We start from the raw sequence: 17627 nt of genomic DNA on the forward strand, positions 1-17627 counted from the left end.
GGAAGGGCCACTCGACGCCCCACTCGATCATGCACTCGACCGAGTGGTGGTTCGAGCAGCCGGTCGAGCCAGATGCCGCGTCCAAGGAGAGAAAGAGTTGAGGAAGATCCTGAGAGGACTGAAAGTGAGGAGGAAAGGGAGTCAACTCTCAATGAGTTCATGAGGAGACACAATACCAAAGGGAAGAGGCCAGCAGTTGAGGTTGAACAAGAGGAGAGTGAGAATGAGAGTGAGGAAGAAAGTGAAAAAGAAGAGATAGAGGATGATGGAGAAGCTGAGTCCTGTGGGTTGTCAAAGAGGCAACTCTATGATGCTTTCATGAGAATGGAGTTCTTAGGGACAAGATATCCACACAAGGAAACCATGGAGAAGCTAGCCATTGGTGAAGATGTGGAGTACCTCTTTGAGAAGAGCAACCTAACCAAGTTTATGGGGCTTTGCATGGAGGGCTACAAAGAAGAGAGTTGTGAGTTTCTGGCCACAGTCAAGCTGCATACATATGCAAGGAAGGATGCTGAGTTTGGAGCTGGCCACATTGATTTCACAATCAAGGGGAAAAGGTATGAACTCTCAGTGAAGAAGATAGCCAATGTGTTTGGTTTTGAGGTTGGGAGCAATAGGAGTTTGATGATTCCAAGAGAAGAGCTCTATGCTGTGTGGGAAACCATTGGGGACAACAAATACTACTCATCCTCCAATTCCAAGAGTTCAAGGATAAGGAGCCCAGTCCTAAGGTACTTCCACAAAGCTCTTGCCAACACCTTCTTTGCTAGGAAGAAAACTGGGAATATTAATGAGGGGGAGCTAAAGATGATTGATTTGGCTCTCAATGGAGTCATCTTCCAAGCAAGGAATGGCACCATCATTCTTGGGAGCACTGTGGAGACTGACCTAGCAATGATGCTCATTGATCACATGGTTTACTTGAGAAGTTGGGTAGGCAAGTTGGAGAATAAAGGATCAAGAGGAGCACTAACCATTGGAGGCATCATTACTCCAATCCTTCAAGCTGCTAAGGTTCCACTTAGAGGAGAAAGGGTTTCACCAAGATGGATTGACTCTAGCTACCTCACCTCTACTCTCATCCTAGCCAAGGAGATGCATCAAGGGAATCACATTTTCAACTTTGAAATTCCAACACTTGGGAAAAAGCAACTGATTTTGCCTAACCAAGAGCTCACTACCATTCAAGAAGGAGCCAACATTGACTTTTGGCCAGCTGAGGAGCATTTGTTTGATGGGATAGTTCAACTTAGAGTTGATGAAGCTGGAGATGTGCAAATGGCTGATGGGGAGGAGCAATTTTACTTTGAGGATTATGAGCTCAACCCAAGAGATAGTAGAGGAGTGAGGGAGGCTACCAAGAGATTAACCCTTCTGCAAAAATGGAACAAATGGCATGGGAAGAGGTTTGATAAGCTGAAGAAGAAGGTGACCAACATGGCTAAGTCCATCAAGGGCTTAAAGAAGGATATTGCTGAGTTGAAGAGTGGGAATTCTTCACCTACACCATCAAGCCCTTTGAGGAGGAGTAGCTCAATTAGAGCACTTTCTAGAGTTGTGAACCCTGTGGAACCAGCTAGGGCTTCAATGTATGAGCCAAATCAGAGGAAGAGGAGCTCAAGTACCCGAGAACAACCCTTTTCAAGGTACTCGACCGGGTCACTCGAGCACCCACTCGACCGAGCACCCCCAATGCACTCGGTCGAGTTCCAGTCCAGATCACCCTATGGTTTCCCACCTCCAGCTGCTTATCCAGGATATCAAGGTTACCCTCCCATCCCACCCCAATACTTCATGGATCCAGCACTCTACCAGCAGTTCTACCAGCAGCAAGGTCAACATTTTGACAATCGTGGTCCAGCTCGACCCCCCCACTCGAGCACGTACTCGACCGAGTCCCGGTCGATCTCCATCGTCGAGCTGCCCCAATCTCCACCTCCAAGTCACCAACAAGACCCCAACTACTCCTATGACAGCATGCAGATGGATGTGGACAACTACTTCCACAATCCCTAAGGTACCACTATCACCTTCCCTTGTAGATATCATTGCATTTGACATTGTGTTTTGTTTTTTGTTTTTCATCTTGAATCCTCAATCAAATTTCTTTCACACAGGGACTGTGTGATTTAAGTTTGGGGGAGGGTTTGAGATAGCATTTGACATTGTGTTTTGTGATTCTTATTTCAAATTTTTAGCATAATCATGTTAACACTTGCATAGCATCTAAGGCATAGAAAAACCCTAAAAATTTGAAAATTTTTGCAAAAATCTTTATAAAAAAAAAGAGTGTTCATGTAGTTTGCACTGCACATTAGGATCTTGTTTAGCATGTTTCATGTAGGATTGTATAGTACTTGCATTAGGGATCTATGATGAGTATTCCCTTATTAGCTTGTTTATTCACTAGACTAGGATCAATGCCCAAGTTAATAGTACTTTGATGCTAGTTGAGTGGTTAGAATAAGATTGAACCAGGCCTTGAATTCCTACATTGCATTTGGTCTAAATTGAAGCATGTTGAGATTTGAAACCATTTCCTATTTATAAGAACCTAATATTGACTTTCAATTATCAATGTGTGCAATGCTTTAAACTCATGGATACCACATACATATTTGGATCATCTTCTTCCTTTTTACCACTCTTGTTGATCCAAGTAGCAGATTTCCTCATTAAGAATCAGTTCCCCTACCCCTAAACCAAACCTTCTTTCAAGCCATGTTTATTCTTGTGTGTGTGAGGCCTATTTTTGGGATTGAGCTTGGTAGAAAGTGTTAGGTTTGAACTGACAAGAGTAAAGCCTTATGTAGTTCTAGTTTGCATTTTTCAAACTAGATAGGACTAGGTGGTTCACTTGTTGGGTTTGGGACTTGGCTATTATGAAAAGAAAAGAGGAAAAAGAGAAAGAAAAGGTTAGAGTCTTTAGGAGGGGAATGTGTTTAAGAAAATTTAAAGTCTAGTGAAAGAATGGGAAGAATAAGGTTGTTTAAAGATGGTTCTAGTTAAAGAAAAGAAAGAAAGGAAAGAGAAGTCTAGCAAAATGCTTATATGTCTTAAGAATAAGAAGAAAAGAGAACCATAGCAAATAAGTAAGAATCCCCCATTCCACTAGAAAGATCAAATAAGAAACCTCTCCTAAGACTTTAAAACCAAAAGAGAAAAGGGTGAAAAAGAAGAAAAGAAGTTAAAGGGTAGCACTAGGACCAATTGGGTTTAGATTGATAGGATAAACACTTTGGGTACCTTTGGGTAGACAAGGTTTTGTTCTTGTATGTGTCTAAGTGTTCTTACCTTTAGCATTCTTCTAAAGCTCAATTCATTTTTTATGAGAGAATCTTGATATTGATAAGCCCTACTCTAAAAAGAGACCATCATTGTCTCTAAACCTTTTACTGCCAAGCCAAATGAGTTTAAGCATTGCATAGAATTGATTCATGTTCTTGATTAATGAATGTTAAAGGAAATGGTTGATTTGAATGCATGTGGATGTCTAAGGCTCAAATCAGTGAAGGTTGTGATATGCTTGTCTAAAGTCTTTAAGTATAGCTCATTCAACTTGCATCATAGTACTATTAACTTGGACATTGATTCTAGATAGTCTATTTGCAAGCTTTAGGAGCTGAGATCCCACTTTCAAACCTCACCTACCTTCTTTTGTCTTTGATTATTTGCTTGAGGGCAAGCAAAGACTAAGTTTGGGGGTGTTGATGTTCATATATTTTACCTTGTTTTCCCTTAGTTTATTCACAACTTTTGCATCTTTTGCTATCCATTTAGGCCATTATTGTGTAGCTTTAGGACTAATCATGCATTAGAGTGTAGTTGCATTGCATTTGCATCTTTTCATGCATAAATAGGTGATTTTGGAGCTTAAGGAGCATGGAAGCAATGCTGAGGAGAAGTGAAGCTGTCCTGAGGAGAAAACAAGAGAGTTAAGGCTGTAGAATCAAGGTCCGGAGTCCAACTCGACCGCACCACTCGACCGTGTGCTGAGGAGGACTCGACCGAGTGGAAAATGCACGAGAGAAGCCAACTCGACCAGCCACTCGACCGAGCACTGGTCGAGTTGTCCGAGCCGTTGACCACTTTGACTTTTTGTATTTTTAGGGCTTCCACCTCACCTCCTATATAAGGCCCTTGTACTTGCAGCCACAAAAGAGCCCAGCTTTTTAGAGAGTCTAAAACCTAGTTTTTACCTTTTTAAAATATTATTCCTTTTGCACTTTTATTTTATTTTTAGATCTTGTACTTGTTTGAGAGAGAAAGACTAGATTCTTATATTTTGTTTGTTTCATAACTTTCAAAGTATTAAGATTTCGAGTTTTATTCCTTCATCAATATTGTAGATCTCTGTTTCATCTTTCTAATGATGTAAGTTTCATTATTTTCTGGGTTTTTGACATATTTCACCATGTGTTCTTGTGAGTAGTTTGTTTAGGACCTTGAGGATGGGTTAGGCTGGGTTGATCTTGTGGTTTGTTTGATTTGGTCAAGCTTGATTGTTGTAGATCTCTTCTAGGCTAGATGATCTTAATGCTGATCCTATATCTGAGAGGGTAGGGTTTGATTTCAAGCATCTTAGCATCACACCAATGTCTAAGGAGCATAGATAAGGCTAGATCTAGAGCTTACCATTAGGCTTGCTAAGAGATTAGGAGTCTTGTTTGGTTTGAGATGTATTGCTTAATGCCTGCTTGTGTAGATTCTTTTCTTTGTGAGAACAAGTCTAGAATTGCATAGGTTTGATTGTTTCTTGCCATGAGAGTGGATTAAACATGTATTAGAATAGTATGTCTAGAGATCAGCTCAATGTTTGCTTGAGATTTGTTGACCAAGTTAGATAACCACAATGATTAGTTCAGCCCATGAATCCCTCCTCAAGGCCTTCTTTGTTTATTGAAATCCTAGTCTAAATATCATTGCTTGTTTGTTGTTTGATTGGTTTTAGCATTGCTCTGTTTTTCTTGTGTTGCTCTGTTTTCACGTTTAAGTCTAGCTCGACCACCCACTCGACCTACACTCAGTCGAGTGCTGCTCGAGTTCATCCCCAGAACTTGTGTTTTTGATTTGTGATTGTCTTGTTTCATTCCTGTTTCATTTCCATTGCATTCACGTAGTTTCCTGTTCATTACTTGTCTTGCATTAGTCCATTAGCATAGTTTCTATCTTTGTTCTAGTTTCATTATAGCTTCAAGTTGTTTGTTCTGTTTGCATTTAGTATCCTGTTCTAGTTGTTTTTACTTTCTGCATTTCATATCTCATTTTAGGATTGTTAGTGACAAACAATCTTTACAATTGGCTTGACTTAGACTCATATGCACATCTTAATTGTTCACAATCACTCAGATAGGATTGACATCTCTTATACTGCAACTGCATAAGGGGAATTGAAACACCCTGACTTCTATTCATTCCATACATCATCATTCCATACATCATTCATTCATACACCACAAAGAAAGTCAGTTTCAGTCTTATCGCCCCTTGACGAGCGATTTTTTTTTACTTATCCCCGTGATATAGTGGATGTTGGGCCGTTATGGCATTTTATTTTGTTGTTGGAACTTATTTACGTTTGTTTGACGATCTTTTTTTACTTTGGATTCCTTGTTTTTGCTTAACTCGTATCGTTGAATTTCTTCGAAAATTTCTTCACCCTATTTCTTCTCTTCTTTAAACGTACGAGCTTCTTCTTGGGATCGACCGAGTTCTTTGCGTCACTTGCAACAACAAGGTCGGTGTCTTTGGAAGAAAGCTCGTGAATATCCCACTACAGGTCGTAATACGTCGTAAGTTCGACACGCGACACGCGACTGGTTGGCGTTTCCTAAGTCACGAGTGGCGACTTGGCTTTTTCTCGTTCGAGTATGTTGTACAGGTTATACGAGTAACGAACTCGGTTTTATTATATAGGTGCGACACGCGATGGCCGGCTTACCCATAAATTTGCGAGTAGCGACTCGGCTTGAATTACACAGATGTGACAAGCTGTGGTCGGCTTGTTCTCTTATTAAGAGTAGCGAACTCGTTTTTTTTATATATATAGGTGTGACACGCGATGGTCGGCTTGCCCATGAATTTGCGAGTAGCGACTCTGCTTGAATTATACAAATGCGACACGCTGTGGTCGGCTTGTTCTCTTATTACCCACGAATTTGCGAGTAGAAACTCAGCATAAGTTATCTGTATATATATATTATTATATACATATATATATATTTTTTTGCCTTTGAAACGTGCTGGTCATTTGATGGGTGCGTTTCCCGAGGCTTGATTTATTTCTCCCCTCGGGAACACGCATTTTGCAATCTATAAATTGCCCATCCTTCTTTCATTTTCCTCTGTATATTTCGTGAAAACCAAGTTGCGATGCGTGTAACAATGAGGTCAGCGTGATTGAGGAGGGCGCGGGAACGGCTCGCTGTTCAACCTGATGATGTGTTTCGTTCGGATTTAGAGTACTATCATGCTCGGATTCAACGGTTGCGGGATTATATTGTGGCAACGCGTCGACAGTTCGAGCGTCGTTTCCAATTTTGCCGTATAGATGGGACTCTGGAGCATCTCCAGCTTCTGATTGACGACGGACTGTTCTTTCCTAAATGGAGATGGGACCGACTGCTCGAGGAGCGCTCTTGGTCCTCGGGTCGACGTATGGCGGCGGTACATTAATCAGTTTGCTCCTACCTCGAGAGGATGGTCTCCAGGGGTGCTGTCGTCCCAATGGACAAGCTGAAAGTATTGAAGGATTCGTGCCGTTTCTGGCACACGACCATCGGTGGCCTGTAATTTGACGAACCCTCGAACGCCGACCTTGGTCTTCGAGAACACCGGGGTGGACGAATTTGGACACCTGATACGGGCCTTCCCAATTGGCTCCCATTTTTCCGGCATTTGGCTCGGCAGTGTTTTTGAAGACTTTTCATAAGACAAGATCTCCCTCGTCGAAGTGCCGATTGTGGACTTTCTTGTTGTAGTACTTGGTCGCGGCGAGTTGGTAGTTTTGTGTTCGTAAAAGTGCCTTGTAACGTTCTTCTTCCAGCTCGTCTAGCCTATCCAGGATCATCTAGCTGTTGAGTGTTGCGTCTTGGACGAGCATTGTTCGGCGAAGGCTTGTACTGCCGACCTCAGCTGGTGCCATTACTTCCATCCCATAGGCCACAGAAAAGGGGGTCTCGTTCGTGGCTTGTCGTGGGGTCGTCCGGTAGTACCAGGGCACTCCGTCGGGCTCGTCGGTCCATGCGCCCTTCTTGGCATCCATTTTTTTTTTCAGGCTGTCGAGTATTGTTTTATTCGTCACTTCTGCTTGCCCGTTCGCTTGGGGGTATCGCGGCGTTGATTTCCGTAGCTTGATTCTCCACATAGCACAAAAGTCTTCAAACTAGAGGGAGATGAACTGCGAGCCGTTATCGGTAACTATCTCGTATGGCAACCCATGTCGGCAGATATGAATTTCCAGACAAACATCTTCACGTCCTTGGCCTTGATCATAGTGTAGGACTCGGCTTCGACCCACTTTGTGAAATAATCGGTGAGAACAAGGATGTAGCGCTTCTATCTCAATGCGGGTAGCGGACCGATAATATCCATTGCCTAACGCATAAAGGGGTATGGAACTATGCCGGCTCGTAGCAGTTCAGTTGGCTGGTGGATGATTCGAGCATGACGTTGGCACTTCTCACACTTGGCGATGAACTGCTCGCAGTCGGATATCATTGTTGGCCAGTAGTGACCCTGCTTCTTGATTCGTAATGCTAAGGCTCGTCCTCCAGAGTGGTTCCCGCCAGCGCCCTCGTGAGTTTCCATCATTACTCGTTTCAAATCGTCGCCATGTAGACATAACAGCAGGGCACCTGATGCGGTCCATCGTAGCAGATGTTCTTTCATTAGGGTGTAGTGGACAGCCTTTGCTTTTAATCTTCGCTTCAACCATTTATCCGTTGGTACGTCACCATCGGCGACATATGCGTGAATCTCGACCCGCCAGTCTGTTTTGTCATTATCTGAAGGAGGGTTGAACTGCTATACCGAAGTTGCCGTTCGCCAGGTTGTTCTGATTTCTTTGGGCTTGTGAAGGGCAAGACAGGTGTCTGCTCGAGTTCCTTCTATGCTTGGCGTGTCGATGCTTTCTACCAGGATAATTCGTCGAAGGTCAGGGACTGACGTTGAAGCGAGCGCTGCTAAGGCATCGGCCTGAGCGTTGTCCCCTGAAGGGATTTTTACAAGTTCAAACTCGTCGAAACGTTTGGATAAGACCCTGAAGACGTCGAGGTAGGCGGCCATTGGTTCGGTTTTAGTATTGTACTCGCCACTGAATTGATTAGCGACAAGTTGAGAGTCGCAGAAGGCTCGTACCCGTTTGATTTTCATTCCGTTGGCGAGCCTGAGTCCGGCAATGAGTGCTTCGCACTCGGCGACATTATGAGTTGCCTGGAACCGGAGGTGAAAGGACAGTTCTAAAATCTCCCCGGTTGGAGATGTTAATCGAATTCCTACGCCGGACCCTAAATGAGAAGATGCTCCGTCGACATGCAGAGTCCACAGTCCATCTGTCGGATCGGAGGATGTTGGCTCGGCACCTTCCAAAGGTAGTTCGATTAAGAAGTCGGCCAATACTTGAGACTTGGCGGCTGGGCGGGTGCGGAACTCGAAATCATATTCGCTGAGCTCGATTGCCTATTTTGTTAGTCGTCCGGATTGGTTCGGACTGTGAAATATAGACCGTAACGGCTGGTTAGATAGGACGTCGATAGTGTGTGACTGGAAATATAGATCGAGGTGACAAGTGCCAGGGTGACCTTTTCGACTGTTGGGTAACGGTTCTCGGCCTCGTCGAGGGACTTGCTTACATAGAAAATAGGTCGTTGCTCTCCACGGTCATCTTTGACGAGCACCGCACTGACCGCTTATGCGGAAACCGTGATGGAAAGGAATAGAACTTTGCCAAGCTCTGGTTTTGCAAGCACTGAGGGTCTTGACAAATGATTCTTCAGTTTACCGAACGCGTCGTGGCAGGCCTCATTCCACTCGAATTTCCCTTTGGTTTTGAGGAGCTGGTAGAAGGGCAAGCATTTATCCGTCAACATTGATATAAAGCGATATAGGGCGGCGATCCGTCCGGTTAGTCGCTGAACCTCTCTGGCACTTTTTGGCGAAGGTAGGTCAATGATCGCCTTGACGTGCTTCGGATTCGCTTCAATGCCTCGCCGAGTTACTAGGTATCCCAAGAACTCCCCTGATTTGACTGCGAAAGTGCATTTGGCTAGGTTTAACTTCATTTCGTACTTATTCAGAGTGTTGAAGCATTGCCGGAGATGGGTTATGTGATCGCTGGCTTGTTGTGACTTGACGAGCATGTTGTCTATGGTTCTGCCGAACTGCTCAGCGAACATTTTATTAACTAATCGTTGGTAAGTTGCTCCCGTATTCTTTAAACCGAAGGGCATGACCTTTTAACAATACGTACCCCTATCGGTGATGAACGATGTCATTTCCTGGTCGTCTTTATGCATCAGGATTTTGTTTTATCCTAAGAAGGCGTCCATAAAGGTCAGAATTTCATTTCCTGTGGTTGCTTCGACAAGCGGGTCGATCCGTGGCTTTGGGCAGGCTTTGTTAAGGTCGGTAAAATCCACACAGACTCGCCATTCGGGGTATTTGACTTCTAAAAGGGATTCGGCGCCGAGGAGTTTGTCAACTTTGTCGTCTACTGCTTGCGACATTTCGGGGCCTAGCTAGTGTCGTTTCTGTTTGACTGGCTTGTGTGTTGGATCGGTGTTGAGCTCGTGAGTTGTAACGGTCGGATCGAGATGTTTGTTTTGAGAAAAAAGATCAGCTCGTTTCGCATGCTCGGAGTTATTTCCATTCCTATCTTCACACATTGTTTCTTGTCAGTGTCGTCGAGGCTTACTTCTTCTCTTGTGGTGACGCCCTGTTGGATCGGAGTCGGCTTTCCATCGGTTGGCTACGAGCTGTCGTCGCTGACCTGCTACTCTGATTGCTATAACTTCTTTGCTGTGCGCATCTTGTGTTCGATCAGGAAGCAGGTCCTTACGCTCTATTGGTTGCAGCGCAACGTGTATACGCCCTTCGAGGTTGGAAATTTGACGCACTGATGGTATGTCGACGGGACTGCCCTCATCTTGTGAAGCCAAAGGGTTCCGAGGATGACATTATAAATAGTTGGCTTGTCGATGAAGGCGAATAGGGAATACCTCGCCATGCCCCCGATGAAGATTGGCAGGTCGATGGTGTGGATAGACATAATATGATCTTCGTCGAAACCGGTTAAGGAGTGGCATTCGGGCTTGATATCACCTTCCCTGATCTCCATTTGTGCCAGGATGTTCCTGAAGATCACGTTGACCGAACTCCTGGTGTCGATCAGGATTCTTGTTACTTCGCTTTCACCGATCAGAAATTCGACGACCAGGGGGTCGTTATGTGGGAGATCTAAACCCTCCAGATCGCTGTCGTCGAAGGCTATCGACGTGTTTTCGGAACCGATCTTTGATGGCCATGATTTCTTAATTTCGGTTTTCTTGGTATAGTCTCTTATTGACATGACCAAGTCGTTGCACCCTGCTAGCCCGCCCATGATCACGTTTATCCGTCTTATTACTTGGGGACGGTGGTCGGGCTGATGATCTAGGCGTGGCCGTTTTTCGTGATTGACGTCATCTGGGATTTCTATCTCGTCCTCACTTTGGTCAGCGATTGTCTTTCAGTCTTTTACAAACTTGCGGGCGATATTCTCAGCTTGTTTGGTATCGCTCTTTCTGGATCAGGGTGTCTTGCTTCTGTCAGACTCGACTACTATTGCTCTCTTTTTGTATCGCTCCATCAGGATTGTTTGGAAGTAACGACACTCCTCAGTTGAGTGTGTGGTACTTTGATGGAAATCGCAGTATTGAGTTGTGTTATTCTCACCTTCCTTCCTGATGTACTTATTTTCACCAATCGCGAAGGTTCGACGAGTTCGGTCTGGGTTTCGGGAGAAATGCTGGCGTGGCTCAACATGCTCGACCTTTGGAGCTGTGACTGTTGGTGGCATGGCCGTGATGCTTGTTTCTGCGGCGTGCTTCTTAGCGTTGACCACCTTTTCTTCTTTGACTTCTATGTGTTTCGCGGCTCGTAGTAGCGCGTCGGCTATGGTTTCTACATGAGTCAAGAACATCTCCTCGTTAAACTGAGATTCGTACCACAGCGCGTTTTTGTGTGCAACGATAGGTGCAGCGTCAGAAATCAAAACGCTAACGACGACCTCTTTAAAGCGACTGATGAAGGATCGAAGTGATTCGTTTCGCCCTTGCGTTAGTGCGTACAGATCGGCATGGGAGTTCTTGTTTTCCATTAGAACGGAGAACTGCTTTAAAAATTCGGTTACCAGATCCTTGACACTATCAATCGATCCAGACGGAAGTCGCGGAAACCAACTCAAAGCTGCTCCGGTCAAGTGTTCGGCGAAAACTTGGCATGCTCCAGCATCGTATTCTGCCGGGGTGAACTGCAAGGGACCGAGAACTACCCCGAAAGTGAGCAGAAAGTCTCGTGGGTCTGCCGCCCCGTCGTAGGTACCCAGCCTTGGCTTGACCGCCCGTTTCACCGGTATGGTTGCGAGTCTTCTAGAGAATGGGGTCCATTGAGTCGCTTTGAGCATGAGATCTACCCCTGGCGCTCTACTCGTTGCTTTATGAAATATCGCTTCCATCTCTTGCATCTACTCCCTAATTTGCTTCGGCTCGGCATCCTTAGCGTTGTCGCTCTGCTCATCGATGCGCGAGTTGGGATCACGCTCGAGCCCGCCAGTTCTCGCATCTTGCCTTGGCATCATTCCTGCTGAGAAGAAATTCGTTGAACCTTGTCGGACGGTCTGGAGATGGTTGATTTCTTCCTGGGATCCGACCTGTGCTGCGGTTAGTGCATCCAATCGAGTATTGGTTCGCTGTTTCTGCTGGTCGAGGTGTGCTAAAATCCCGCGGAATAGCTCATCTATGTTGGAGATGGGCTGGCTGGTGAGCAGGGTGAGTTGCGCTGGGTTTGAAGTCGGCTCCGTGGTTGTCGGACTCGCTAGGTTGCTTGCGATGACGAACGTTCCTGGACTCTCTGCTGTGGCAGCCTTTCTTGGAGCGTCCGGGGTTGGAAGGACTGCTTGTTCCACTTAATCCGCTGTCGGGGTTGTTGTTCCCCTTGATGATCTGGCGTCCTTGCTGCCTTCTTTGGTGGTTATGGTCATCTCGTGTAGCTGTTGTAGGTCCGTTCTTCAAACTTTCAGAGAGAATTTCGACTTGGTTCCCCCTACCTGGTGCGCCAAATTGTTGATGTCCAAATCGGTCCAATTAAAAATTTTTAGTTCGGTGTTTAAATGGTCGAAGTTCTCTTTTATTTATGAAAAAGTCGGGCTACAATTGGTAACGACGAGCTATAAAATGACGAAAAGGAAACAATTGACGAACTGTGAGCTCGTCAAGTCGATACTGCGAGAACATGTTCTCTTGTACGAATTTCCTCTCCGTTTTTCGTGTCCTCTCGCCGTACGCCGTACATTCATTATTTATAGGTTACTGTGTCGGTTTGTCATCCGAAAAGACCAAAATACCTTGTTCGGCCTATTAATTCTTTTGGGCCTTTTCTAGGCTAGGCCTATTGTTGGGGTGAAATCCACCCCTAAGAGAAGGTATGACACCAAAATATATCTGAATAAAAGTGAGTAATGATGTATTGGGAATGTTCTTATTTTCAAATAGCTAATCTATTTTCATATGTTAATTTATGAGAAAAAAATATTTAAAATATGAAGATAGAAAAAAGAAAAGATAAAGAGAATCAAATGGGGAGGAGTTGGGGGAGATGATGGCATTTCTTTGCTTTGTAAATTTGGAGCATGTGACTTGATCTCTCTTTCCAACTCAGTTCTCCTACTCACATTCAGTATCTTCCTTATTTTATTCCTTCTCTTAACTTAACTTCTGAAATTTTATATACATACTACAGATTTCTAGTTTCTTAGTTACGAAATAAATATCATATGCCTTATATATGTACTTAGTATAGGAATAATCAATGGTAGTCGATAAAAAGCAAGAGTCGGGAGAGTAATCTCATCTTAGGAAATTATTACAAACACGATCTCATTTCTTTCCCTTTATACAAAAGCTGTCACCGTAACTAGATCATATGTTCTCGTTTCGTTTTTGTTTTATTTTTCCTTTCGGTCTATTTGAAACCAATTTTAGACAACTGACAAAATACACATTATGAGGTATCTTTTGTTTCTTTTATCCGAAAATTTAAATTATTATTCGACTATAAGGAAAATATTAAACTACTAGCGCGATGAAGCTAAGGAATACATATAAACATTACAATTGAAACAGAAAAAAAAAAAAAAAAAAAAGGATTTGACTACACATCAATCGTCATATTATGTTTAAAGTCTCTTAGTTTAATTCCAATTGTTGTCTAATTTCTAGAAAAATGTATCTAAATATGATTGAGAAATTCTAGATCACAATAATTATTAATTTTGGCAGTTTTCATATGAGTTCTACACAACAACAGAAAAACTATATATTAAATCCTTGATCGCCTATTGATCGTAAATTACTTATTCTTAGTCTTAGTTATCCTAAGGAATGACTCAGAAGAAAGCCAAAAGCCTAAAAGGAATCGACAGTAGAGAGTGGACGGGGAAAAAGGTCACGTGAGTAAGACATAAAATCACGTGCGCGCGGGATCGGTTTTGGTTTGTTTTATTTCGTTTCTTAAATCGGGATAGAATATGAAATTATCAATGTAGGGTTTTCTAATAATACTTTTCACATTTTACTCTTGGCTTGATTTTTTTCTTTTCTTTTACGCATGTATTTTGATTTATCTGTCTTTTTGTTTTCCCTTAACTGTATGGGCACTAGCACGTCCATTATATAAGCCAAATAGAAAAGAAATAATAGTTTGTCTGCATTATTTAAACTTACAGAATTTGGTATTTAATGCAATTGTGCAATTTTATCCTTGGATTATTCACAAGAACCATATACCTTTTTTCCTCTCCTTTGTTTCCAAGTGTAATTCGAAAAGAATCTTAACATGTATGTGGACCAACCCCTGGAAACATGATGACGTAACATTCATATATAGTTAACAATGACAAATTTTCGGAGATTGTCTATATATTATTGGATTGCTTTAACAATAATGGAACGCAAGATGTATTTAGTGATGTATAATCACACTACTTATAGGAGTTGAGAGTGACAGTCAAAAAAGTTAACAAGTATGTTAATATCCTTAACTATTATTTAATTAGTTCTCTCATATTTTGTAAAACATATCCAAAATTCGAATTTAGGTCAGCCAATGGAGATAAACTCCACCCAAAGACCTAGTTTATCAATGAAAATAAGCCCTACATGTGGACGTCTGATCTCATTTTTTTCTCATTTTTTTTAGAGAAACCTCTTGTAGATAATCATTAACATATATAAAACAAAACAAAAAAAATCGAAATTATTTTTAAAATAGTGTATGAAGGTTCAAGAAAATCAGACAAATTCATCAATCAGGACAAGATATGGGTCCAAGCCAAAAATCCATATATCCAACATACTCTAAGAAACAAAGTCTAAAATATAAAAACAAAATAACAAAAAGAAAATTCTAATTTTAAATCTAATAAAAAAAGTACCTCACCCCTCTTTCTCTCTCTCTCTTTAGCTAGCTACAAGAGTGTATGTATATATTATATGCAATGATGGCACAGTGCATTGAGCTTTATAAACAGAAGCACTATAAACATCAAACACCCCTTACTTGCTCTCAGCTCTCAAGTGTATGAGAGAGAAATAGGCTGATAAGAGTCAAAACAGCAAAGAGAGAGCTAGAGAGAGAGAGGCCCAAGCAATTAAAAAGCTTTCATCATAATAACATAAGAGAACTTTGAAGAGTCTAAGAAAAAGTTTGAAAAGCCTTTGTTGCAGAAAGCTTAAAAGAACTTTTTCTCTCCCTATATCTATATCTCTCTTTATTACCCTTCATCATCTTTGTAAAGCTGAGCCTCCCACTATCTTTAAATTTTCTACTTCTTTTTTTTTTTTGGGGGTCTTTGGGTCTTGTTGTTTCATCAAATCAATCTCTAGTATCCAAATACAATAAAGTCAAAAAAGAGAGAGATCAAGAAAAGTAGAGTTATTGATGAGAACAGATCAAGTGATGTTGTCCAACAAGAACACAAACACATGTTGTGTGGTTTCTTCTTCTTCTTCTGATCCTTTCCTCTCTTCTTCAGAAAATGGGGTCACCACCACAAACACATCCACTCAGAAGAGGAAAAGAAGACCTGCAGGTACACCAGGTAATAATAAATCCCCCCACTACTGAAAATGTAATGTCCAATCTTCTTTTTTATTTTCTTGTTTTTATTTTTGGTTTTCTCTAAAACTCCATTTAAAACCACACTTTCGAAAGGAAAAAAAATGTTTAATCAAAAGACATGTTTTTTTATAGGTTTGATTTTGAAGTTTCAATTTTTTTTGTTCTTAATAATACCAGTTCAAGTTTTTGGGTATTAATATGTTTCTTTCTTTTTATACTTAAACCTCATTTGAAAAACTCAGCTTTATAAAATTTTCTTGAAACCGAAGATATGTGTTTTGATGGAGTATGCCTTGTTTGCTCTTCAGATCCAGATGCAGAAGTTGTGTCTTTATCTCCAAGAACTCTTCTTGAATCAGACAGATACATATGTGAGATCTGTAACCAAGGGTTTCAAAGAGACCAGAATCTCCAGATGCATAGAAGACGTCACAAAGTTCCATGGAAGCTTCTTAAAAGAGACAACAACATAGAGGTGAAGAAACGAGTTTATGTTTGCCCTGAACCAACTTGCCTTCACCATGATCCTTGCCATGCTCTCGGAGATCTTGTTGGTATCAAAAAACATTTCAGAAGAAAACACAGTAACCATAAGCAATGGGTTTGTGAGAGATGCTCTAAAGGTTATGCTGTTCAATCAGATTACAAAGCTCATCTCAAAACTTGTGGCACTAGAGGACATTCTTGTGACTGTGGTCGCGTCTTCTCCAGGTATAGTTTCTTGTTCCTCACTATAATTTGGTTTTTAATTAGAAAAATTCCAACTATTTTAATTTATTATGGACCCCCTTTTTTAAATCAGTTATCGTTAATATGAATTCAAGAAAGATGCAAAATTGCTCAATATACAATTAATTTGGCTCTGTTTGTTATGTATATTTAGAAGATCATATAAAAGAGTCAAAAATAGAAAATTGCTCTAGCGACACAAAACCAAGATTGATAGTTATAGTACTATTTGATTTGACTATCCCTCATGATTTTTATTAATTCTGTGTATTGATGTGTATGCATCAGAGTTTTCTAATACATATTTTTCTTGACTATTTTGTTTGGTTTTTGTGACATAAAAAGAAAGTTAATTACCTAGATTATGACATTGACCCCAGTCTATAAAGAAATATTATACTATGTTTTAAGGATATTATTGGACCTAAACTCATATTAACAATATATATAGTCCAACTCCAACGTTATTATTTCATAAACGAGGTTTAAACAGAAAACCTTAATATAAAATTATTAAATTTGTCACTTTATAACCAAATGAAAATTTTAAATTGATATATAAGTTTCTTTTCTGCTTTTAGGGTGGAGAGTTTTATTGAGCATCAAGATAACTGTTCCGTACGGAGAGTTCACCGTGAACAGCCTCTACCGCCACAAACCGCAGTACCAGTCCCGGCCTGCTCCTCTAGAACCGCTTCAACCATCAGTACTCCGTCTAGTGAAACCAATTACGGCAGTGCAATTGCTGTTGCGACTCCTATACCTCTAGAAGGCCGTCCAATTCATCAGAGAATCTCACCTTCAGTTCTCACTCACTCATCAAAAAATCTCAACCTCGAACTTCAGCTTCTTCCATTATCGTCGAATCAAAACCCTAATCATCAAGAAAACCGACAACAAAAAGTTAAAGAACCATCTCATCATCATAATCATAATCATGATGCTACAAACTTAAACCTCTCCATTGCACCATCATCATCATCATATCAACATTACAATAACTTTGATCGTATAAAAGAGATAATGGCAAGCGAGCAAATCATGAAGATAGCGATGAAGGAGAAAGATTATGCGGAGGAAGCAAAAAGAGAAGCGAAGAGGCAACGAGAGATAGCTGAAAACGAGTTCGCGAATGCTAAGAAGATTAGGCAAAAAGCACAAGCTGAGCTTGAGAGAGCTAAGTTTTTAAAGGAACAATCAATGAAGAAAATAAGCTCAACGATCATGCAAATCACTTGTCAAACTTGTAAAGGACAGTTTCAAGCAGTTGCGGTTCCGGCGGCTGCGACTGACGAGACATCTCTTGTGGTCAGTTTCATGTCGTCAGCCAATACCGACGGAGACTTTGAAAATGGATTTTAAGTACATCACAAAAGTACAAAGATCATTTTAAATTAAATTTTTACTTTTTCAAAAAAATATTTTTGTGTATTAACTACACGGTTGTATTATTTTTTTTTCAACTACGTACGTACCATATATAATATGTGAATTTTTCAGTCGAATTTATCTTAGGTCCA

General features: G+C 41.5%; 3 protein-coding genes across 3 annotated transcripts; 1 reads left to right on the forward strand and 2 right to left on the reverse strand.

Moving 5' to 3' along the window:
- Positions 1 to 7599: 7599 nt before the first annotated feature.
- Positions 7600 to 9398, reverse strand: LOC104793826 (uncharacterized). The gene is made up of 3 exons (XM_087455520.1): positions 8925 to 9398; positions 8140 to 8682; positions 7600 to 8025 (listed from the first exon to the last, which is right to left on the reverse strand). The coding sequence occupies exons 1-3, from the start codon at positions 9396 to 9398 to the stop codon at positions 7600 to 7602; spliced, it is 1443 nt and encodes a 480-aa protein (XP_087311646.1).
- A 1391-nt stretch (positions 9399 to 10789) lies between these two features.
- Positions 10790 to 11716, reverse strand: LOC104793828 (uncharacterized). Its single transcript, XM_010520253.2, has one exon. The coding sequence runs from the start codon at positions 11714 to 11716 to the stop codon at positions 10790 to 10792; it is 927 nt and encodes a 308-aa protein (XP_010518555.2).
- Positions 11717 to 14773: 3057 nt separating this feature from the next.
- On the forward strand, positions 14774 to 17612 carry LOC104789960 (zinc finger protein SHOOT GRAVITROPISM 5-like). Its single transcript, XM_010515637.2, has 3 exons — positions 14774 to 15358; positions 15687 to 16089; positions 16689 to 17612. The coding sequence occupies exons 1-3, from the start codon at positions 15199 to 15201 to the stop codon at positions 17467 to 17469; spliced, it is 1344 nt and encodes a 447-aa protein (XP_010513939.1). The 5' UTR covers positions 14774 to 15198; the 3' UTR covers positions 17470 to 17612.
- The last annotated feature ends 15 nt before the right edge of the window (positions 17613 to 17627 follow it).

This window comes from Camelina sativa, chromosome 6 (assembly GCF_030686135.1).
Source record: "Camelina sativa cultivar CO46 ecotype springtype chromosome 6, ASM3068613v1".
NCBI classification, from domain to species: domain Eukaryota; kingdom Viridiplantae; phylum Streptophyta; class Magnoliopsida; order Brassicales; family Brassicaceae; genus Camelina; species Camelina sativa.

Coding starts and splice junctions, on each gene's coding strand:
- LOC104793826 (XM_087455520.1), bottom strand. CDS start 9,398: ATGTTCGCTGAGCAGTTCGGCAGAACCATAGACAACATGCTCGTCAAG. Junction 8,683..8,924: donor TTCTATTCCTTTCCATCACG/GTTTCCGCATAA, acceptor CTAACAAAATAG/GCAATCGAGCTCAGCGAATA. Junction 8,026..8,139: donor ACCTTCGACGAATTATCCTG/GTAGAAAGCATC, acceptor TCGGTATAGCAG/TTCAACCCTCCTTCAGATAA.
- LOC104789960 (XM_010515637.2), top strand. CDS start 15,199: ATGAGAACAGATCAAGTGATGTTGTCCAACAAGAACACAAACACATGT. Junction 15,359..15,686: donor AAGACCTGCAGGTACACCAG/GTAATAATAAAT, acceptor TTTGCTCTTCAG/ATCCAGATGCAGAAGTTGTG. Junction 16,090..16,688: donor TGTGGTCGCGTCTTCTCCAG/GTATAGTTTCTT, acceptor TTCTGCTTTTAG/GGTGGAGAGTTTTATTGAGC.
- LOC104793828 (XM_010520253.2), bottom strand. CDS start 11,716: ATGGAAGCGATATTTCATAAAGCAACGAGTAGAGCGCCAGGGGTAGAT.